Source organism: Vespula pensylvanica, chromosome 3 (genome assembly GCF_014466175.1).
Source record: "Vespula pensylvanica isolate Volc-1 chromosome 3, ASM1446617v1, whole genome shotgun sequence".
NCBI lineage: Eukaryota > Metazoa > Arthropoda > Insecta > Hymenoptera > Vespidae > Vespula > Vespula pensylvanica.
The window spans coordinates 5,656,388-5,680,975 of NC_057687.1; the positions used below are offsets into that span (position 1 = coordinate 5,656,388).

Consider the following 24,588-nt stretch of genomic DNA (forward strand, 5'->3'; position numbering starts at 1 on the left):
TCTCTCTCTCTCTCTCTCTCTCTCTCTCTCTCTCTCTCTCTCTCTTTCTTCTTTACCTTCCCTCTTCGTAAACTTCCTACACCGGAAACAACCAACGTAGATTTAATAGTGCTAGTACGTAAGTAAAGTATATGTGTTTTGCATCTGACGCTAGGGGCGAGCACGTGCTCTGAAATGCATGAAAATGCATCGAGTTGTTCCATTAAATAAATTTACTTTTTTTATTTATTATAAAATCCTTCCTTTTTCTACGTATCTCCCTTTTCTTATCTTTTTAATGAGATTTTCTTTTCGAGTTCAATCTTCGTTAAGAAAAAAGAAAGAAAGAAAGAAAGAAAAGGAAAGAGAAAAATAAATAAAAAGAGAGAAAATAGAAACACGTCGAAGAAATATAAGGCTTATGAATAGTTCTTTTATTATCTTCTATTGACTTTTTTTTTTTTTTTTTAAAGGGCAACAAGTAATTTTGTTATCGAAGCAAAAAGCCACTGATGCAATTTACTATCGACTGAAAGAAAGTACGCGAGTAAGTGAGTGAATGAGAGAAAGAGAGAGAGAGGGCAGATTGTGTAAGCACACCGCACGGCATGTAACTGCCGAACATCTGTCGTCGTATGTGAAGTGCCATATACGAGATGCGATCCAGAGACAGAGGAAAGCCCGAGGCCTTGCGTGAGAGCTTTTCGTTAGCCCTTGTGCGATAGTCGACTCTCTAATTAAATTTCTTTCTTCCGATAATACGCTTATCTTCGAAAAATGTCCTTTTTAAATTAATACGAAACGTTTCAGCCATTTTTGTTCTCTTCCATAATATTATATCTACTTGGAACTTGCGTTGTTTTAATAACAGCAAATGAAAATCATCCTTGGAATATTAAAGAAAGCATTTGTAAGGACATTCGTTAAAGAGAAAAGAAGAGAGAGGGAAAAAAAATGTATTTTTCTTCCCCGTCGTCTCGAACGACGAAGAGAACCCACGTTGAGATTTATCGAGGCTGCCTTTTTAAGGTTTCCTTTTTTTTTCCCCTCTCTTTCTTTCCATAGATGCTCTACTGCCCCCCCAGGAGCATTCACCGTGGTTTTTATGGAACAAACGTTGAGACACCGACGACGAAGCCATTCTTCGATCATCGAGCTTTCGTCTGGCAGCGAGCTGGCTTCTTTCTCTCTTTCTCTCTCTCTCTCTCTCCCATCCCTTCTCTTTCATGCTTCAGTGTCATCGTACTCCGCATATTAAGACATTTTCCTTTTTAAACCGTTTCATATTACTTGTTGCAAGTATGAAGGGTATAATAGAATTAAAAAAAAAAAAAAAAAAAAAAAAATAGGAAGAAGAAAGGAAGAAAAAGAAACAAGAGCTTTTGCGATCACCTTTTTTTTATCTTCAATTTTAATTGACTTTCAAGTGACCATACATGATTCATTTCAATGGATGACTCATTTTTCGGAGCGCGAGTGAAGGGTCGTAACGACTCGCGAAGAGACACGAATCCCTAGGAACCCTACACCCTCGCGTATACGTATTACTCTCGGGACTTGAGACTGCTCTAGACTTTAATGGAACAAATGTTGCGAGACCGAATCCCTTTTTCGACTATGATCAAATAACAACCGAGTAAAGTTCTCTGCTTTTAAAGCAATCCTAACACTCTTTCGTTTACTCGTAAAATAAGCGATAAACCATCTTAACTAGCTAGTATCCCGAACGTTCTGGTAAAAGAAAATCATGCTAGGCAATTAAGGATTTCCTGGATTGAAATATACTTTACGCTTTTACGATCACTCAATCATTCTTTCTTTTTTCTTTCTCTTTTTCTTATTCTTCTACTACTACTTCTTCTTCTTCTTCTTCTTCTTCTTCTTCTTCTTCTTCTTCTTCTTTTTTTCTTCTCTAACCGCGCGATGAAAAATACTACGATTGATATTTCCACGAGACTCGATAATTGGCAGTATTTATCTCAAAAGTTTTATATTTATGAGAATGGGAAACATTGAAACTCGAAACAACACGCCATTATAAAACTTTCCGTTTCGTTTACGAATTTTTCAAATAGATAAAAGCGTTGCAATGTTTCCTTTTTTATCGATAACGAAATCGAATGTTAAAAATCATTATTTTATCTTATATCAGAAATCATATTTTTACGAGAAAGACGAAAAGACGAACATTTTCTCCGGTGACGTTTCACTCTCTCTTTCTCTCTCTCTTTCTCTCTGTCTCTTTTGACATAAGAATCATTTCAGTAGCAAAATAACGTATTCAAGTCGTTATAGAAATCATCGACCTAGTGTCCCCCTAATTTCTCGCTCGTTATACGAAACATCCTTTCCGCCTACCTAATCTACTACGAAATGCGAAATGAAAGACGAGAAGAAGGAAGGACGACCCACGCGTAATTTAGATAGAGAAAGAACATGGCGCCTCAATGAAGAAGTCAATGGCTGAATGGAGAATGGACGATGATTTAATTGTCGAGAGTGTCAAAGTTCAAACGGTAACCGTGACGTGACCCTTCGTTAGAATCACACTTTCTCATCCCTTTTATCACCACCCACGTATCGTTCAAAGCAACGTCCATTATTACTTCTAATCGCAGGAAGTTTGTCAATAATAACGTATGCACAGTTGACTCAATTAGCTCGATTTTGCTCGAATAAAGAGCTGGGTCACTCGATGATCATCGTTGTCATAATGATCATTGACCATTCATTAAAATTGATCGATAGATCGTTCTAAAAAGGATTTCATTGATATTAAGAAAAGTTTACTTTCTCGGAGAGTACAGTCGAATAAAGGACTTAATTGCTATCGTTAATTGACTTAACGATCTTATTCTCTTATTCTTCCTCCCATCTTTATTCATAAAGTTAGCAAACAGGCCAATTTCATTATACAACGAGAAGGTAGTTAATAACAATTAAGATAAATCAAGAGTACATAGACATTTGTATTTCTTTTTATTCATTCTAATTGTTTATCAGTGAAGCTTTTTATATCGAATCTCGAAAGATTCTCTCATCGATCGTTGAACGAAGCAAAGCGAGATACTAATTTCGAGAAATTCCTCGAAGGCCACGTGTGGTGAGCCGCGAAAGTGCTCGTTTTGCGATAAACCAACGTCGTTCGAGTAAACGCGAATGAAAACGGCCGACATTATCGTCTAGTCTAGGTAAACATCAACTTCCTTCGATTTCTTCGTTGCCGATCGAAAGGAGAACGATCATGATGGAGATTCAGGAATAGAGAACGATTTCAGGATCACTCATTTCGTAATTTTGAAGTTGGTAATTACGGTATCGGTTGTATAAAATTGACCATAGTATTTCAATATTCGATGAACGATCAAACTATCGCGAATGCAAATTTCGTCTGTTGGTTAGGGATCGCGAAGAAACGATGTCGTAATCGAGAATTTCGGTGTAAACTTCATTCGACTTTCCGGCGTTTCTTCGACTTGATTTATGTATCTTCGCGTTGATCGTCTTCTGTGAATCGTCAGAGTTTCGAAACTTCTCGAAAACTGGGATGTAAACAACTAGAGAGAAATTTCAACTTGGTTTCCGTCCGAGATCGCTTTTCTAACTTCGTGTCGTTGTCTCTCGTCGTTGTCTCTCGTTGAATGAGTTTCAAAAAGAAATGTGCAGAGTTTATTCGGTGAATACGCATTCGAGAGAGAGAGAGAGAGAGAGAGAGAGAGAGAGAGAGAGAGAGAGAGAGAGAAAGTCTTCAACGTTAATCGAACGCACTCGAGGTCGTCCTCCTTGATAACGCACGAGTAATTCGATCGGTGGACACGTCGATGACATTAACGAGACCTCTCCCATGCATTAGCACATACATACAGATATCTAGCTATACGTAGACAAATTTCCATAGGCTCTTCTTGCTCATTGTTCGGTGAAAATCGCATAGGTTTCTCTTTAGGAAAGAACGACCACACGATTAACCGTGATTTCACCTTAATGGTCCACCTTGGTAACCTCTTCGAGCTTCAACAAGCCTTTTAATAAAGTCTACTTGCCTATCTGAACGAACTATCCCGCTTATTTTCCTTATAATTCATATCGAAAGAAATTGCATGGTATCATCTTTTATTTCCGATCGTGCGTACTCGAGACTACTTCCGTTTCGAATTTACGAGTGGAACGAATCTTTCGTATAGAGTCGATAGAAAGTTCGAAAGTAGATCTAAGGATAAATTAATAAATATTTTTATACAAATTAGTTTTATACAAATAAGACATCTTCCTGGAGTTATTTTTCTTTATATTTCATGAATCATTAAAATTTCCATCGTTATGTAAAACGGAAAGGTATTTGTCGCGTCGTAAAGAATTTTATTTCAAATCTATTTATTTTTTCTCGCGGAACTACGAATTATACGAGAGTGATCGATTTTATAGGGAAACGCGAATGGATCCATCTGCCATTAATATCCTGAGGGGAGAAACCGACCGTTCCTTGATCCCTTCCTGTCGCAAGAATACAGATCTCCCTCCTTCTCTCTCTCTCTCTCTCTCTCTCTCTCTCTCTCTCTCTCGCTCTCTCTTATTTTCTCTTATGTAGGATAGCTTGGAGCCGTTCGTGGGAATTCACATGCAAATTGAAGCAAGGTAGTATTCTTTCACCTCCTCTTTTTCCTCCTCTTCTTCCTTCTCCTCTTCTTTCTCTTTAAAATATACATACACGCCAAAAGCAAGTATCCGTTGATAGAAAGAATGATTATTTTTTCAAACTCATGTCGAATTTTTTTCATCGAAGAAATAAAAATAATTGACGTAATACCTATGACGTTTTTACCGTAGAAAACTCGAGTGTTGGAAAAGCGTGTGAGTTCGAGAGCGTCGATCAAAGCTTACCGAGATTCGGCGTTGATCGCGAACCAAAAAATGAGTGAAATTTCGCTCGACGTGCCCGTCACTTCACCCTCGCTCGTTCTTTCACTCCGTCGTTCGAAGGGAGAGTACCTCTCGCGTTATTTTTCGTTTTATTTCAAAAGAGGTACAAAGAGAGAGAGAGAGAGAGAGAGAGAGAGAGAGAGAGAGAGAGAGAGAGAGAGAGAGAAAGAGAAATCGTTTTTTCCCAAGCGTCGAAGCGAAGTTAAGCGTCATCGTATGGTCGATCATCATAGTCGATAAATCGAATCGATAGAATCGAAACGTAAAGAGAAATCGACGAGATTGGTAAATAAAGATTTTCTTTGAAATTCGTCGAGCTTGGAATAGTGTACGATATAGAGAAGGACGAAATAAAAGCTTTATCTCGTTGCCTCTTTCTCTCTCTCTCTCTCTCTCTCTCTCTCTCTCTCTCTCTCTCTCTCTCTCTCTCTCTGATGACAAACGAAGCGAAGTCCTTGTCGTGAGCATATATATACATATATAGTGCGTGCAGAGCTTGCATATCGTTATCAACCCCCTGACAACAGCCAGTCTGCTCTGTCGGGGGCGGGATCGATACAGCTTCTATTACGATATCAACCCCATGGACGAGCATGGTGGTAGTAGTAGTGTTCCTGGTGGTAGTGGTAGTAGTGGTGGTACCACTGCTGCTGCTACTGCTGCTGCTGCTGCTGCTGCTGCTGCTTCTGCTACTGCTGTTACTGCCTGGACTTGGTGGGGTTGAGCTCGGTGTCGGCTTCCATGGAAATTCTATAGAAAATCCGCTACACGACTCCCAAGGCTTAACGCGTTCATCCCTTCTACCTGCCCTTCTTGCTTTGACTTCAAACGTACTTTTTTCCCCTATTTTTTTTTCGGATGGCCGAGGTATCACGGAAAGGGAAATTCATCTTATCAATAGAAACGATCCTCATTCGTAACAAGTACTCGTGCCTTTACTAAAAACTCTAGAGATTGTCCCCCGTATAAAGTTATTTTTATTGCAACATAGTAATTAAATTTAATTACAAGATAGATTAATGAGATATGGGAAAAAAATATTTGACGATCGTAATTATTCAATTTTATGGTATCATTTCTAATAATAATTACGGGTAAGATCAACGTACTATTTTTACTCTACGGTAATATTATGATCGTTCCACGGTCAACCTAACAAAAACAAAAAGAAAAGGATAACAGAGTATTCGTTCGCTTTTCTCGTTTCCATGGAAGGGTGACGATCGATCAGTCCGGACGAGTTCGTTGCCGTTCACTGAGACGCTCTCTACCGACATTGTTACTCTATACATCGAATATAACGTAACGTTGTTCTTCCAAGTGATCGAGAAGAGTAAGTACATGGGGTCCAGGTTCTCGACCCTAATCTGATCCTGATGCGTATATTATACGCGCGAACATTATGCGATCAAGTATGCTAATGCTCCGTGAAAATCATCGAGCCGCAAACGATCGGTATTTCGACGTCGATCGCGTCATTTGCTATGTTCACGCATCTCCTCCTTCTTATTAATACACGAACAAGCGTTTCCTTCATCCATCAATTGAGGATTTTCTCTCCTCCATCTGATACGCATGGAAAATTATCATGCACGGTAGCACAACGAATCGCATTTGGACTCACGGGAAATTAACTTTTCCATGTTATCGCCGATGGATTTATTCGTCGTGCGTGAAACGTTTGAGGAGAGTCACTCTCTTCGATCTCGGAAAGGTAGATAGAAACTTTCAAAGGGATAAATCGATCGAGCACAGAGTCGACATCACGACGTGAATTTTCTATTTGCCAAGAACTTCGACGTTTCTTCCTCTTCTTCTTATTCTTCTTCTTATTCTTTTATCTTAGACTTGAGAAACGTGACGTAATATACGCGCGAAGCGTATAAAATCCTTTTGTTTGTTCATCGAACTACGTGCACCATCATGATGCACTTTAATTACTCCCCGATGCGACGAGAAAGATTCAGCGAGGCAGAAGCGAAGCAAAGTATAAAAATAATTTTCTCTTCAACAACGAAAGGTCGTATCCATCTATATTCCCATCATCTTTTTTTTTCCCCTTGACAATGTTAACATTCGCCCCCGCGAAGAGAAGACTCGGATAGTCGCCGCTATCACGAGCAGATGTTCCACATTATGGTAAATCATATGTTACGTATCTTATATGACTCGTTAAAAGGGACGATGAATTAATTATTAACAAGATGACTCTTGAAATAACCACTTTCTGTTACGAATCAAGTTATACTTAATACAATACAATAATACTTCATTCGTTCATTCTTAAACAAAAAAAAAAGAAAAAATACAAAAATTCATTAATAAAAGATTAAGAACAAATATCATGAGATATAGAAATAAGTGTCTTCGATCGAAATAAGAGCAAACGATTTTATAAAATCTTTAGTAGGAAGGATGAGCGAATTAACGTGATGGTATGGGTAATACTTATCTCGAGGATAAAAAACACAGCCCACTTTATGCGTGCCATCATAGGAGCATAGTCGATCGATATTTCGGGGGGCTAGTCGGTATAATATCATTCTATCTCTTTCTCTCTCTTTCTCTTTCTCTTTCACTCTCTTTTGCTTTCGTAGGGTGCTGAAATTCCAAAAGGCAGCCACTCTTTTGTGCCACCCTCCTCCCTCTCTCCTCTCTTTTTCTCTCTCATGTTCTTTTTTAGTTTATCCCCACTATTTAAATGTATAAGGAAAAAGGAAAAAAGGTGGGGGAAAAGAGAAGGTCTACGCCAATGTCGAAGAGGCCCGGTGTTCTCTCTTACTACTGCTGGCTTTTCGAGGCCAGGTGGTGCGCAACCGTTGTCACGGCTTCTTTACCATCCCCAAAGTCTCTCTCTCTCTTCACTCCTCACCTCCCTTCTCTTCTCCACTCTTGCATCACTCCAACATCGTCGTCGTCGTCGTCGTCGTCGTCGTTATCGTCGTCGTCGTCGTCGTCGTCGTCGTAGTCGTAGTTGTCGTCCTTTGCGAGCAGCTGCAGCTGCGACATACATACGCATACATTTACTTTTTCCTAAATACTCCGAACGTATGTCCATACGTATAAGTACATTTATTACGCGAAAAAATCATTCGTCAAACCGACTATATCATTTTATAATTGTATATCTTAAAAAGAATTCTTTTTAAAACGTAGAACGATTTTAACGAGTTTAAATGTGGGACGATTGTTATTTTATGATATTGAATAAAATGGGCATTTGAGGTAATAGGTCGTGGTCAGTGTTTAAATAATATCTTAAGAAAGATAAGAGATAATAATAGAATTGATCATATAGGTTTCTTCGATGAAATCTTGATAAATGAGTCGGTTCGAATAAATAAGGATTCTCATCGATGATAAGCGTTCTTATCTCAAAGATATATATATATATATATATATATACACAATATCTCCGTTCAAAAATACGTTGTAGAAGTTTTTTTTTTATTTTGTAAGGTTTCGTGCTGCTGGCTCGTACGTGCGGGCGCTTCTCTATATGTATATGTGTATAAAAGAGAGAGAGAGAAAGAGTACACACAAATATAATCACGCACGTTACGAATACGTATATACATACACATACACGATCGTGCGCTTGGATAATGACAGCAGCAAGGAGTTGGGGCAGTAAGCAATACAGCAGATGGGGAGTAGTTTGCTTCAGCAACGAAAGCCAGTCGTTGTAGTGGCGTGGTTCAAGCTGCCCGCCTTTTACCGACGACTCCGCGTTCGTTTTCGTTAGGTTTCGTTTCGTTCAGATTTTTTTCTTTATTCCTCTTTGTTCTCCTATTCGTTTTCCATCCGGTCTCAATCGCGAAAATCACGGAAGTGAAATACTCTCGCGTGCACGTGCATCTTTGTATATATATATGTGTGTGTGTGTATATATATATATATGTGTGTGTTTGTTCCTTACCTTCCAACCCCCCTCTTTTTTGTAATACTCCAGCGCCATCTTTTCTTTTCCCCTTCTACCCCTAAATCTCAATATATTCTACCCCTTATCCCTTGAGAGACATCTCGAGATTTAGCGGGATTTTCGAAATTAATTATCAAGTGAAAAAAGAAAAAAAAAAGGGAAAAGGTAAAGAAAGAAAAATTTCCTTATGAATTCTGGTAAGAATCGTTGACTAGAAAAAATGATGGCTTTGTCTTGTCATCGACCGAGACGACCGTTGACCGTTAACAGGGCCACCAGAGTGGCACAGTTGAGGCTCTTGTCAAAAGCTTTCGGTGAGTATAACAAAAAAAAAAAAAAAAAATAATCTAAAAGAAGGCAAGCTTCCTCTTTTTTTCTCTTTCCTTTTTTCTCCCCTTCCTCTCTTTCTCTCCCTACATTCAATTTCTTTCGACCAAGCGACCAACTCTCCCGCTAAGGATCTACCAACGCGTCCTGCGTTACAAGCATTTTATAGAGCGTGAACCATCATCTCACGAGTGCTCTCTAATAATAACTGAATGGTAAACTAAAATTACATTAGATTAGAATCGTCGAGATTTTTATTTTTATTCTTTTTTTTTTTTTTTTTTTTTAATCTACATTTCTTTTTAAGTATTTCATTACAACGATCGTCGATGGCGAGTCGCGTAGCATTTTTCTGAAAGAAATGAAATAAGTAAATTAAAAAAAAAAAAAAAACACACAAATGTCGAATAAAAAATTTAATCAGTCGAGAAAAAGGAATGTGTAATATTTAAAAAAGGGTAGGAGAAAGGGGGAGGGCCACACCCAAGACGATTATTTCTCGAAATTGGCGCACTGTTAGCTCATTCTCGAATACTTGAAACACGCGTCTCTTTGTCGTATCCACAAGGAAGTAGAATTTCATTAACGCTTCTCTCTACCATGAGTCATCATTCAGCGACGACAGCAATGACAACGTTCTCGCAGTAGTCGCTGCGAGATAAAACCCATAGAAAAAAAAAGGTTTCTAAGTAAAAACGAATTAGTTTAAATATCGTTCCGAATCATAAAGAAAATCGCAGAATTTCTAATACCTTAACAAGCGATCCTTCATCGTTTAATTAATCGACAAACTGGATCGGTGCATCGCGTAACTTAAAATGAAAAAAAAAGAAAAAAAAAAAAGAAAAAGAAAGTCGTTTTCTTTTCAACCATATTTGTAAATTTTTTTTTTTGCAATTTCTCTTTTTAAAAAATTCCAAACAAGTCGTGCTCGATTACGATCTATTTTTCTTATCTAAAATCAACAGTTTCTATTTGAACTATTCGATATGAAAAACGTAAGAGATAAAGTACGTAAAACAAAGTTTCAATTTAATTATCGAGATTCGACAATTTTCTCAAAGATATGATAAAATAATAAGGATTAGGATTTCTTGATTATTTTCAAAAAAACATGCGTCATCTTTCTCGACACATCGAATTAGTCTTTGAACGAGCGATTCGAGCGGAAGGGAAACCGTTAATCTCCCTGTTCAAAGCACATAAAAAAAAAAAAAAAGATCGAAAGGGGCTGGTCTGGTTTTCTCCTTCTCATTTTCCTCCTCTTCCTTCTCCTCCGTTAGCTCTTTCTTTCACTTACACCCCCGCAAATCCTGAACTTGAAAGTTAACGTGCGAAACGTGACAGATGTACAACTCTTCGTCTATTTTATAGGGAACGTTTATAGAAGGGTGTACGAGAGCGAATTAGGACGTACCACCCTATTTCGTTTAACTTCGTTAATCCGATTGTTCCATAGATCGTTTGTGGTTGGTCGGCTCCAGTTTTAAAAATGCCGCGCTATGGGAATTCGCACTTGTCGTGTTTTGCTATCCCTTCGAAAATTGACCTAGCTCGAGCTTTTGTACGAACTTAACCAACTTGGTTTACAATGATGATTAGAATGAAGAAAGAAAAATTATATGGTTTGTGTTCGAAGACAAAGGAAGGAAAAGGAATGAAAGAATTTTTCGTGGAACCCGACGAGACGGTCGCGAGGTCAAAGAAATCAGAAAACTCCGTTCCTTCCTTTCAGAATAGATAGAGATCTTGGTCCTCATTGAGTACGTTGACATCGAAACGAGTAGACCTAATGGATGAGCTCGACGATTCTTGATAGGTTTCATCCTTTTATCTCTTGTTCTTTTTGAATAATATTTTTCCAATGATATTTTACATCGAAAAAAAAAAAAAAAGAAAGCAAATAGACAATTCCTTAAACAAATATTTATTGTCATCGAATAGAATGAATTATTCACAAGTTGCAAGAAAATAAATTTATCAAACGTGTCATCTTATACCAATTATATTTAAAATCGAAATCATTAATATAAATATAAATATAATTATAAATGCCTCGCCCTGAAAATACTTCTCTACCATTTATCATAACGGTCCAAGAAAATCTTACGGATTTCTCGTCGATATCCGTTCGCGAGTCTAAGTTCAAAGACCCTTTCGTATCGTTATATCTAATTTTCCCCTAATCGTTCTAGCGCATCTTACTCGATCGCGTGTGCCTACTGGTAGCTTAATATGGCAATTGTTTACGATCGCTAGGAGGACGCGAGCACGCGAAAGAGTCGTTCCTCTCTTTAATCATCCAAGCAAATCGTCTACATGGAAAAGATACACATATACAAACGTACATATATGCATACACACGAAAATGAGTCTCTTTCGTTTCTCCTTTGGTACGAGCACGCGTTATTATGATTTCAGCGTGCCTCGCACATTGCCACCTTGCATAACCCATATTACCAGTACCAGTTAAAGAGTAAGAAAGAGAGAGAGAGAGAGAGAGAGAGAATGAGAGAGATAGAAATAGGAATATCTACTCCTAGTCTCGAGACTAGGTAGCTCAAGAAAGATCACGGCGTCGGGCGTGGGAACAAGGCCCCTCCTGCTCGCCTCTTCCTATACTAATACACTCACCATCGGTATACACATAGATCTAACTTCTAATACGTTCACAAGCGGCGTCGAGCCGTGTCGACGGAAGAAAATTACTCTGGCTTCCCTGCAGCAGAACTTTAACAGTACCTCGACAGTCAGCAGCCTCCTTTGGCTCGAGGTCGAAGGACAAGGTACTAGAGATTAGAAAGAGGAGAAGAGGGAGCTCTGCTTAGAAATAGAGTCATGTTTTCACACTGAGACATCTACTAGATTTTCTCTTTCTTTATGGTCGACGATATAGTTCAATCGATTATTTTTCATTAATCATCGAAATTTTTTTGAAGTAATTATAAAGTAACCTAGTATTCGAATTAAATGTGATGATTAGAAAGTGATTCGGTTCCGAACCGACGAACCGTTTGAAAGATTTTTCTCTCATCTTTCATTTTTACCTTCTATTCTATACCAGGTCGGGGAAAGAGAGTGAATCGTGTTACTCATCGAACGTACGAGATTAAAAGTCGACACGATTCGTAAGGGGAATATACAGGTCGTCAATCGAGTTCTTCATTTCTCTCTCTCTCTCTCTCTCTCTCTCTCTCTCTCTCTCTCTCTCTCTCTCTCTCTCTCTCTCTCTCTCTGTAGCTCGGTCAAGGCTCCGTTTATTTACATCGTGCAAAGTGCAGAGCGTTCACATCGGGCGTGCATTGTCCTATTGGAAACGCTTTCACTTGGTCAAACTATGAAGAGGAGAAGAGACACACACACACATACACACAAAGAGAGAGAGAGAGAGAGAGAGAGAGAGAGAGAGAGAAAGAGAGAGAGAGAGAGAGATAACATCGAAAACTCTTCAAAATGTAATTTAATCCAGTTTCCTTTTCAACTTGTAACATCTTCGATCAAACTTCATTAATGATTTCCTTTCGTCTTGCAAAATACATGAAAAGTCTAGGTAGGAATGTTAACACCATGATCGAGGTCGTTCTATTATTTGATCTTGAATATCAAGCATCTTGTGTGAGGACAGCCTGCTAAATCCTCTCGGCATTATTCATCACAGACTCGCGGATATATCCGCGGCTCTTTCTAAAGACGTGAGAAGGAGTGAGAGAAAGAGACAGAAACAGATAGAGAGAGAGAGAGAGAGAGAGAGAGAGAGAGAAAGAGAAAGAGAGAGAGAGATGCACACTTCCGTGCGAATGTGTGTCAAGAGTTTCCCACGAGATGTACCGCCAGCAAATGGCAACAACATAAGCGCGGGCATAGACCAATTACTATAGCACTATATACTTATTGACTCGCCGATTTACATGTACGATCGATTGAAAGCTACGACACTGTATCGGGTTCTCGTGGCGGTCCTTCGATCGTTTCTAAGGATTTCCTAACGACGAGTCCTCGAGCCATCGAAAGTCAACGTGTTTTCGCGCTTTTTCATTGATTCCCACCAGGATCGTTTTGCAAATGAAGGTGTAGCAAGAGCTAATAAAAGACATGGTATTTAGATCGAAACGTGATCGATCGTTAATGTTGCTTTGTTTGCCTTTTCTTTTTCCTTTCCTTTTCCTTTTTTTTTTTTCGTTTTTTTTTTCTCTTTTGTTTTGATTTTTTAATTAATTGATCTATTAATCTTCTCTCGGTAAGATTTGCATTAGCGAAGGAATTCTCGATCGATCACTTTCGACAAAGAAATATTTTCAAGGATGTTCCTCTCTAGAGCAACGCTCGATCGAATTCTCAGCTTTCTGTCGGGCAACCGGTTTTCGAATACAACTCAATTTCATCGGTGGTGGAACGAAGTCGTTCACGAAACTTTATATTCTTGCGAAGGAAGTCCAGGATCAAAGAAAAAGAAAAAGAAAGAGAAAGATCAGCGAAGAAAAATGAATAGAGACCGCGTCGCTAAGGTAGCAACAACGTATGTTCTCTGCACTCTCGCGTCATGGTAAGGATCGCGGCTCGTTGAGTAAGTCAACGTTGTAATCATGGTAATTTAGTCTCCGCGAAGACAGTATTTATCTTTAATGACGGTGATACCTACGCGTCGCGAGGTAATTCTTCGCAAACTTCACTTATACTTCCGTATTTAAACCCTTTCTTACTAATCTCTAATCGACGTTTCTTTTCATCTATAGATCGTATACCGTAATGATATATCTTTTTAATAGTTTAATTGTCATCGCGTACAAATCTGTATTTTCATTTTAATAATTAATTAAATGAGGAAAGAAAAGGATTAAATCTAGAATACTTGAAAGCCTTGTAATTTTCTTGGTAGTTCTCTTGTTTCTTTTCTTCTTCTTTCTCTTTTTTATTTATTTATCCTTTCTTTCTTTTCCATAATGTTCTTATTCTTTTTTTCTTTTTAATTAACCCGAATTAAGATTTTCTCCAAGAGTATCACGAGATGAAATTAATTTTCTTAATCACTATACGCGAACGTTGCAGTTAGTTAGTTAGTCGTAATAGCAGTAACGGAGAAGCTACTTGGAAACAATGCGTGCGATCGGAGAGCCAAGTTCGTAGCCTATTAACGATCGTACGTGACCAGAGAGATCGAAGGATCGATAGTTGCCAGGTTGAAAGGCCGGATTTACGATGATCGACGACGATCTACGACGACCTCAGCGTAATCGTCGGGAGTGCCTTACCGTTTGTACGTGCGTTACTTCGATCATCGTAGTTCCTCTTTTACGAGCTTGCCAAAGATCTCTCTAGGCTCTTACCGTTCTTCGGAAGCTTCGTTATTGATGGAAGACAAACAGGAGATTTTCTCGCTACCGAATTGCGTTTATTTTTCTTTTCTTTTATCTACTTTCCCTTCTTTTTTTTTTCTATTATTATCGCATTGTTATATATTCGTTATTTTATCGTGTTAATTCATAAGAGCTTGTCATTCTTCCCCGCTAATTCATGAAAAATTTCGAATGAAAAAAAGAAATGATACGATTAAGTAACGATCAACGAAATATCGAGATATCTTTTCACTTCGACGAATGAAAATCTCAGAGAAGAGACTTTTCCAGTTAAAGATAATAGAATGGTGTGGTTTTGTTAACACAACACGGTTAAACTATAGTGCTACAAATGCTAGCGTGGGAATCTTATGACGTATACCGTTGCATCTCATCGTTCTCGTTGGTCTCGCCGAACAAACCGTGACTCCATTTGCCCTGACGATTACCACTTTTGTCCGTCTCGATGGAAGGTGTTTTCCCTTGGCGACAAGAGTACAGAAAAATAAGAGAGAAACGAGAATAAGATAGACGTTTAGAATCGCGCGAATCGTTCCGTTCGATAGCCGTGACTATGCTCGGAAAGTTAAACTTTTTTATTACATTTTTTCTCAAATACTTTTTCCCCTTAATCCTCTGTAACATTTCATTGAATAAAAGAATCTGACGGATTCGCGTTAAGAACAAAGAGAAATAATCGATGATAAAAAAAAAAAAAAATCATGAAAAAGTGTCATTTTATATAATCCATCGGTTACATTAAAAAAAAAAAAAAAAAAAAAAAAGAAAAAAAAATTAATAATAAGAAATCGTTACATCGTTCGGTTAAATAAAAGTTATTTAATATCTGGAATTACTCGAATATTTCTATGACTCATTGTATAATATAATATAAAGTAGTCAACGACATCGATCGATCTATCGAAGCGAATGGAATTTCTGCGAAACCCGAGCCAAGCTCATTTGTCTGCACCTTTGAACGTTTCTACGTCGATGATTTGCAAACTGGTCGGCATAGTTATCAAGTTTTAAGAAGGAGTAAGGACAAAGTGACAGTGTTAGGTATATTAATCGATAAAAAAGAACTAGTTTTACGATCGATATTATATTCGATATCGAATGCATTCGTTTTTCGTTAAGTAAACGGATATTCTTTCACTTAAACCCACGAATAAAAAGATATTGGTGGTTTGTAAATAAAGTGACTTAAAGAAATTCAATTTATGGCGTTAGCCACATAATAGATAGTTCGACTCTTTCTTATTAAATAATAATAATAGTAATAAAAATCATGAAACATTCCAAACGTAACAACAGAATTTATTACGATCGAGTAAATCACTCAATTTATTTTCCTTTTATATACCTTCCCTTTCGTGACTCTTCTTTATCAAGTTTCGTCTTTGGACGTGAGAAAAGTAGAGTTGAATTTTTACCACGAAAAGATGTAGTCTTTTTTAACCAGTAATTTCTTCTTCTTCTTCTTCTTCTTTTTCTTCGTCTTTTTCTTTCTTCGATCCATCTTGGGCCGGAAACGATCGGAGAGAAATGGTACTGGTTCACGAAAAGCTTCTTAACGAGAGAACACAATGAAGATCGCAAACAACCAGTAGTAGCTATTATTATAGCTACTGCTAATCGGTGATAATATCCTTGTAAAATCTTGGAAATCACAAGTTATCTTGTCCAAGCTGTTACGAGATGTAATAAGAGATACGTAAAGAATAAAAACGAGAAAAAGAGAGAGGGAGAGAGAGAGATAAAGTTTTTTTCTTTTTTTTTCTTTTTTTTTTTTTTTTTTTTACAAAAGAGAGGTACGAGAAAGACAGAGAACGAGTAAATTAGAAATTACAATCATTTCTCGACTGGTTCCTAATACGCGCCTTACCAGGAGCGTGAGAAACCAATCGTCTACTCATTTTTACCGCAGATCCATAGATCTCGTATAGGAATTACGATCAACGCTTTAAGAGAGAACTGTTTCGGTTCGTTAGAGAATTAATCAGCACTCGAATTAATATACCAAGCTCGAGAACTCGATCTCGACTTCCTTTTGCATTTTTTTTTTTTTTTTGTTCTATCTTCACGTTTCCTCTCGTTCCATAGATCGCAACACGATCGAGAAATCGATAGATAAACAATTTATCTTTACCGACTTTTTTGTTTCGTATTTCTTTCGAAACGATTTTAATTTCTTTTGGATTTTTCAATCATCCGTATTTCAGGAGACGATCTAAGGAAAAATAAGTGCGTACCTGTACGTTTGTACCGTTAGAGTGTTTAGGACCGTCTGATTAGACATTAGCGACGCATCGAAGACACGCGTCGCGTGTTCCAACACATCTTGCCAATCGGAAAAAGAGCTTTTTTATCATCGACGTGACTCGGTTTTAACGAACCACCGGATGCACTACAGTGTTCTTCGTTTCTTTATTTGCAATCTTCTAAAATTTAACGAAATAAATTATTAAAAAAATTCGTACATCCTCTAAGTGGTATTAGAAATTAATTGTATTATTAAAAGCGATCGAATTTCTTTTTCGTCATCTTTGTTTCTTTTTTGAAAAATATTAGAAACTATTCTTGAAGAAACAAAATAAATGGTCAACAGCTGACGTATATTTAAAAACCAAGATCCTTGTTAGTTCATTCTTTTCTTTTCTTTTCATTTCTTTTTTTTTTCTTTCTTTTTCTTTTTCTTTTTTTTTTTTTTTGTTTAACGAGTCTTTACATCGAAGGAAGTTCAAGAAGCCCGAGAAAATCGCAACACTATAGTTTCCTTCCTTCTTACATTCTCGAAGGGTATTGTATCCCTCTCGAATCGCTGATAGTGATGATGGTGGTGGTGGTGGTTTCGATACATCCGCCTTCCCTTCGAAAACAGGACGAAGCGGAGAAAGCGTATCGCTTTGGGTCCGTTTTGCCGAAGGCACTCTTTCGGCCTCGAACGCGTTTCCGCTACGAAACGTGCGGTTTCCGGTGCGCGGCGCACCTACGACATCGACTCCACACTCCTCCGTCCCTCTTCGTTCGTGCATATCGATATAACTCTCTCGCAGTGAGTAGTCGACTCTCGATCGGATCGGTCGTCGCTATAGACAACCAATCTCAACTATACTAATCTTCGTATATTGTTTCGTGAATGTGTTCGATCATACGTCTAAGTTTTCTTTAAAGAGGAACCAAAGAGTAAGAAGCAGTTCTCAAAGAAAAAAAAAAAGAAGAACACGAAAAGGAAAACCTTGAGAAAATTATGATTTATTTATTTACTTTTTTCTTCTACGTTTTTAAAGTGTTCAAAGAGAAAGTGTTATTTAAGACGAAGAAAATCAATCCGATCGAATTGGATCAACTGTGGAATTCTAAGTGAACTCCGATAGCAATCAAGAGGTCAATCAAAATTCGTGACAATTCGAGAATATCAGGAATCGATCAGGACAAAGAATTACGATAGCGAACGCATTCCAAGCGTATTCCGATCGATCGACGTCGCCACAAATGCTTGGGTATGAATCGATCGTTGGATTCGCACCGAGTATATCCTCGGAACGTCTCAACGTTCTAGATCATCGAGTCAAAGTTATGAAATACCGAAGGGGCAGTGTACTACGGGGTGCTTTGAGAGAAGGTTCGCGTTTTGCATTTGAGTTACTTCGCTCTTTTTTACCCCTTTTTTTTTTCTTTTTCTCTCTCTCTCTCTCTCTCTCTCCCTCTCTCTCTCTCTTTTTTCCTCTTCGACCACTTTTTTTCTAGTCTTTCCAAAGCGTTCGGACTTCTTTGTTCTCGAAGTGGCCGACGTCTCGAAGGCATTTCCCGATGAGATGGAAGTCGATATTCGAGCTTTCTTCGACGAGTAGCTCTTGTTAAAAGTAGACGTAGAAAATGAAAGAGAAAAAGATAGACAGATATATCCTAATATTACAACGTCAAAGTTTCGACGTAGTCAATTGGAAAAATATGAAATATTATTTAACAATAATTCGATGTTTCCTTCTTCTTAAAGAGATACGTAGAAAGAGAGATATCGATTTTTTTCTCCAGGAAATAAACGTGAATTCAAAGTGGTCGTCCTTGAGAGTTATGAAGCAATAATTTCCTCACCAATTTTCTCTTTCTCACAATATATTTCCTATGATCTTCGTGGAATAAAGAGTTAGAAAAGATTATAGACAAAGGATCGACTAATTCCTTCGATGTTTCGTTTTGTTGCAGCACCCAGATCGTCGAGTGCAGGTACCAACAATTTACCACCTCTGACCTTCCATCAGGTGCACGGTGACAATATTCGACTTTGTAATGGCGGGACCATCGCCAGGAGGCACGAGAGCTTCTGCAAGGGAGTCACATTTAGTGCAAGACCGGTCCGAGTCGGTGAGAAGGTGAGTCATCGTGCAATAAACATGGTCCTCAGATGCATTACGTAAGAAATCGTGATTGATATCCTTTTCCATCGTACACAAAGAAAGAGTTCAATGATCTCTATTCATAAAAAAAAAAGCAACAACAACAACAACAACAACAACAACAACAATCATTAACGTTAAACGCATTAATATTTCATCAAATATTTTTTTCCATTTTTACCTCGATCATTTTAAACTTAATAACAAACTTCATTCGCGCAGAATTATATCCGTATAACAGAGAAAAGAGGGTTAAAAACATCAAAGAAAGAAATATAATCTTAGAAGCGATCTCTCGAAGGTCACAGTGATTATTTGCACTCTCGCTTCTTACACGCGCACGTAACATGTGTTCCCTTGTTATCCCTCGCCGATCGTGAGAAATAGGTGACTTTCGTTCCACTCGAGAAATCGTCATTTATATTCTCCATCTATTTCGTATCTATCAAGAAGCATGCCGACCCTGAAGACAAAACTATTTTACGTGGGTTGCTCGTTTAGCCGTTGATCTAACCACCGCTTCTTTTCTTGACTTATTCCAACTAATTCATCCGTTCAGAGAGTAATAGGTATACCTACGCGTTGATTATATAAAATACATGCATGTTTACGTGGCGCCGGTATCTACTATTCTCCTCTCTCTCTCTCTCTCTCTCTCCCTCTCTCTCTCTCTCTCTCTCTTTCTCTCTCTCTCTCTCTCTCTCTCTCTCTCTCTCTCTCTCTTTCTCTCTCGCTGTTTCTTTTTCTTTCAGTTTATACATGCGTTCTTTTCACTCTTCGAAGGAGATTGGCAGAGCGTAGGCGAATAGGTCGAAGGTTCTACGTGCTCTCCACTGATTTCACCGAGCGTTGTCTCGCATTATGATTTTTTGCTAAAAGAATCTCCGTTGACTCGTTTCTTTCTATACTTCTATACTTAAAGAAATTCAAACGACCAACTGTTAATCAATCCTCGTTTTAATTTAATCTTTAATACGTATACCAAGTTCGTCATATTTTTTAAGTTTTATTATAACGCGTTCGTAAAGACAGAAACAAAAAAAAAAAAAAGTAGATTATAAAAGATCGAAAGATGATAAGTAACAGGGGCGATAATTTATGAAAAGATTCGTGGCAATAAATTCTTGAAACCTTTCTCAAAAATTCAGATATCATCGAACCGGCACTTCAAAGGCTTATATTTTGTAATAGACTTCCCCGTGGGAGTCATTCATTTCGTGTTAAAAAGGAAAAGAAATATTCGTATAAATTTCGTAGCTGTATTGTACGGAGATACATATACTATATTATCCTATACTAATTCGTGGAATAATGAGAATCGACTCGTCGGTGGGCAAGGATACGTTTATTTTTTTCGCCGAAGCAAGTCGCGAGGCACGATAGCGCGATAATTTCTTCGCAATTAGGTGCATCGCGGAAGCGTAGCCGTTTAAAATTCTTATCCGCGAGGGATCTCCAGCTGACTGCTACTGAATATAATAAGCGATTTCAAGCTGAACGTTACATTAGTTAATATTAATTAATACGCTATCCTGTGTGTGGGGAAACTCGAAAGAAAGAGAGAGAGAGAGAGAGAGAGAGAGAGAGAGAGAAAAGAGATAGAGATAGATGGATAAAAAAAAAAGAGAAAGAGAGAAAGAGAAAGAGAATCCTTCGTAGGTAACGTTTTATTAACTACCGAAACGAGCGTACGAGCAATGAAAGCGGTAATAACGCTAAATAACGTTGCTCGCATTATTTCTGATTTAGTGAGTGACTATGATAAACTTAGCGAGAGATCGATGGGTGTTAATTAACAACAAAATTCACGCTGACTTATTTCAAAACCTATTAGCTATCGGTCGCGATCGACTATTGTAATTTTGAGATTAAGAAAATTCAGAGTAGATCAAAGTGCTTAGCGTGTAATAGAGCCAAACGGGCAAATGAACTTATCGCTTTACCCTTGACAAAGAATGGTAATCGAATGATCTGAATTTTTTATTCATCCATTCATTCATTTATTTATTTATTTATTTATTTATTTATTTATTTATTTATTTCCCTTTTTAGGTATGCGTGAAGTTCTTGGAAATCTCGGATAATTGGAGTGGTGTTATACGTTTCGGCTTTACCAGCAACGATCCTATCAATTTAAGAAGCGGTCTTCCAAGGTACGCTTGCCCCGACCTAACGAACAAGCCTGGCTACTGGGCCAAGGCACTAGCCGAGAGGTTCGCCGAACCGGACACTGTTCTCTTTTATTACGTCACATCCGCCGGAGACGTTCACTTCGGCGTTAATGGGGAAGAAAAGGGTCTCTTCTTTACCGGCGTCGAAACTCGTAGCCCATTGTGGGCGATCATCGACGTCTACGGCAACAGCACTGCCATCGAGTTCGTCGATCCCAATAGACAACATTTTAATAATATCAGACGAGGTGCAGAGCATAGTAACGAAGACAATGCGCAGCACAGCAGGCACTCGGCGATGGACGATGCCAGCAACGCTGGCAGAGACGTCGAGAGAATCATCGTTCCATCCATGCAGAGCATGTTGATCCATCATGAGCCTGACGTCGAGCTACCTGGACTCAGGTTTCAACCAGCCGGTGTCATCTTTACTCCATTGCCCTTCCATCAGTAAGTAGAAGAATACTTTACGATCTCACGATCGATCTAACGATCGATTTTGCATTCGATCTCTTTAACAACGTTAAAGAGAGATCAAACTGTTTCCTTCCTTTATCAAGGAAGATACGTAAAAGTCAAATGATACGTCTCACTCTCTCGCTACTCTACTATACTATAATATCTCCTGTGTCCGCCGTCGAAGCGCACGCTAACCACTTCCTCGTCTTTCTTCGTTTTTTTCCAGTACCCGCGGCAGGAACATCCGCTTCAGTAATCAACAGTGCGTGGCAACGCGCACCGACACGGAATTCTGTCACGGCTACGCCTTCACCGGACGGCCGTTGCTACTAGGTGAGCGACTGGTCGTGCAGATCCTAGCGACGGAACCGATGTACGTCGGAGCACTCGCTTTGGGTCTGACCTCTTGCGATCCAGCTCGCTTGACAGCCGAAGACTTACCAGACGATAGTGATCTCTTGTTGGATCGTCCAGAATACTGGGTCGTGTCGAAGGACGTAGCTTCGAGTCCGCAGCCTGGCGATGAAATTGCCTTCACTGTCACTCACTATGGCGAGGTTCAAATGAGCAAGAACGGGGGACCACCCAATGTGGTCATGCATGTAGATCAGAGTCTCCAACTCTGGGCGTTCGTGGACGTCTACGGTAGTACGCAACGCGTGAGAATGCTCGCGAGCAGGCCCACTTCTCCGCCGAGGCAACGTCAGAGCAATCCTTCCCCAGCGACTATCATTCAACAGCAACAACAACAGCAACAACAACATTCGAACCATAGCAACGCAGCTACCGAACTCTCGAGATTCTCCGAAATGGTCCAGTTCAAGCCAACCGTCGGTGGTGGCACGGTACTCGTCGTGAATCTCCCACCCCAAGGTGGTTACCCAGCACCACCACCGCCTACACCACAACCGATTTATGCGTCCGCCGCTCACAGAAACTCAGCTGCAACGGTATCTCATCTACCGACGTCTTCAGCAGCACCTGTACCTCATCCTGGATCCTCCAGACAATCCTCACCACCGCTCACCGGCACGATGACCAGTACAGGTTCCTCGACCTACGTCGATCCGGTGACTTATCAAAGTCTTGACGGTACTCTCACGTCGCAAGCATCCTCTCATCTTCAACAATGGAGCGAAGGTCTTCAGCCAACGCCAGGTCAACCAAGCGAGTGTTCCATTTGCTACGAGAGGAGTATCGACAGTGTCCTATACATGTGTGGTCACATGTGCATGTGTTATCCTTGCGCCATTCAACAGTGGCGCGGCAAGGGTGGCGGTCATTGCCCTCTCTGTCGTGCACCCATCAAGGATGTTATTCGTATTTATAGGTCCTGAACGCCGGCACCGCGTCGATGTCGTGCTAAAGACAGGTCCAGAAACTGAAAAGGCAAACTGCGGCTACGGGCACGACGATGATATTCGCCTCTCGCGGTTGTTCTCGTCTTATTGAGATCAGGGATTTGGCCACGTCGATCTTGGAAGATGATCGTCCTCTTCCGTGATCGGTATTAAATGTGGTCCTCTTTTACGTCTTTTCCTACTGCCGATAGTGCGTACTACTATTTTGATTTTATTTCGATTGCGCTGGAACGAGAGAGAGAGAGAGAGAAAGAGAGAAAAGAGAAAAAGAGCGAGAAAGACAGGATTAGCAAGAAGGGTTCCGAAATGCAGAAAATAATATTGAAAAAGAAAGAAATGATGCGAAAAAGAAATCGATGATTTCGGTATAATGAAAAATATCAAATTAAGACGTCAAACAGACGTTGCCGCTTTCCTGTTCAATCTACGGAAATGTGCTTCCATAGCGCAATCACTGCCTTCATCGTTACCGACTCAACGAGGCGAGAACGCAAGATAACTTTGCTGCTGCTCCTACTGCTTTTTCTTCTGAGAAATAAGAAAAAGACAAAAAGTAATACGGAGAGGAGAGACGGTACAATGACCTGTGTGATCTGTTTTCTTCTCTCTTATCAAGTTATCCGATTGTATCGGAAATTCTCTTTCCTAGCAGCATATCGGTACCCTTCGCAATCTTTTCGTGTGATTTTTAAAGTGCGGACGAGTATATGCGTTTTGCTTGTGGCTTCAAGAACAAAAGGAGAAAGAGAGAAAAAAGAAAGTGAGCGAGGGTGCTTCTCCATTGGTGGATACTTTTTATGTATTTGCGTTATTTAGCGAATGTCGTCAGTTATTGCTAATTACTAATATTAATTATTATTATTATTATTATTATTAAGATTATTATTATTATTAATTATTATTATTATTATTATTATTATAAGATAATGTCACTATTCGCTCTATCGCTATTACTACTGCTATTATTTTTACTCTTCGGTTATCAATGTTATTCTTACTTTTCTTTTACAACCTTCTTTATGGATCATCGATATATCCTTGCTTGAAGTAGCGTGTGTTAGCGATCTTTTTTTTTATCGTGACCATCATTAGGACGGTCGCAACGATTCGCGTTCGTTAACGTTCTCACATCATGACGTCGTAGTAGATGTTTTTTCTTTCTTTTTTTTTCTTTTTTTTTTTTCTTTTCATTTATATATTATACTCAATGTTGTTTGCGTCTCGAATTCGAGGGTACCTTCGCGTTGTTTGCTATCGATATAAGAATTATCGAAAAATAAAAAACCGTAAGAGTACTCCGAAAAATTCGACTCGTTCATTTACACATTTACTTTTTTGTTTCTCTTTTTTAACTTGAACATTACGATAGATTAACCAAAGAAACATCAACGTGCTCGACGTCTTCCCCTATTTTATTTTATTTCTAATTATTACCTTTTACTTGTCTTCCTTGTTTCTTTTTTTTTTTTTTTCTTTTTTTCCTTCTTTACAGTTTACGTTTAAAACGATCAACGTTCGAAGGATAGCGTGATTTAATTCTAATTCTTTTTCTGTCATCCGAATCTATCCTTCACTACATTGTCTTGAAAATTACATTATCCAAATTTATTTCTCCCTCTTTTTCTCTTTTTCTCTTTCTCTCCATCTCTCTCTTTCTCTCTTTGTCTCCCTCCCTCCCTCTCTCTCTCTCTCTCTCTCTCTCTCTCTCTCTCT

General features: G+C 38.8%; 1 protein-coding gene across 5 annotated transcripts in view; it reads left to right on the plus strand.

The window, feature by feature from the left end:
- The window catches only part of LOC122627907 (protein neuralized), a 63,512-nt gene extending 38,979 nt beyond the window's left edge, over nucleotides 1-24,533 (plus strand). For 2 of the 5 annotated variants that reach the window (XM_043809533.1, XM_043809530.1), the window contains exons 2-4: nucleotides 18,694-18,860; nucleotides 20,937-21,505; nucleotides 21,741-24,533. In XM_043809533.1, coding sequence (XP_043665468.1) covers nucleotides 18,694-18,860; nucleotides 20,937-21,505; nucleotides 21,741-22,851 — 1,847 coding nt within the window. In that variant the 3' untranslated portion in view covers nucleotides 22,852-24,533. Of the gene's footprint in view, nucleotides 1-8,977; nucleotides 9,136-11,133; nucleotides 11,493-17,764; nucleotides 18,110-18,693; nucleotides 18,861-20,936; nucleotides 21,506-21,740 lie in introns of those variants that run through there. The other 3 variants (XM_043809532.1, XM_043809534.1, XM_043809531.1) reach the window with 3 other exon arrangements.
- Nucleotides 24,534-24,588: the final 55 nt, after the last annotated feature.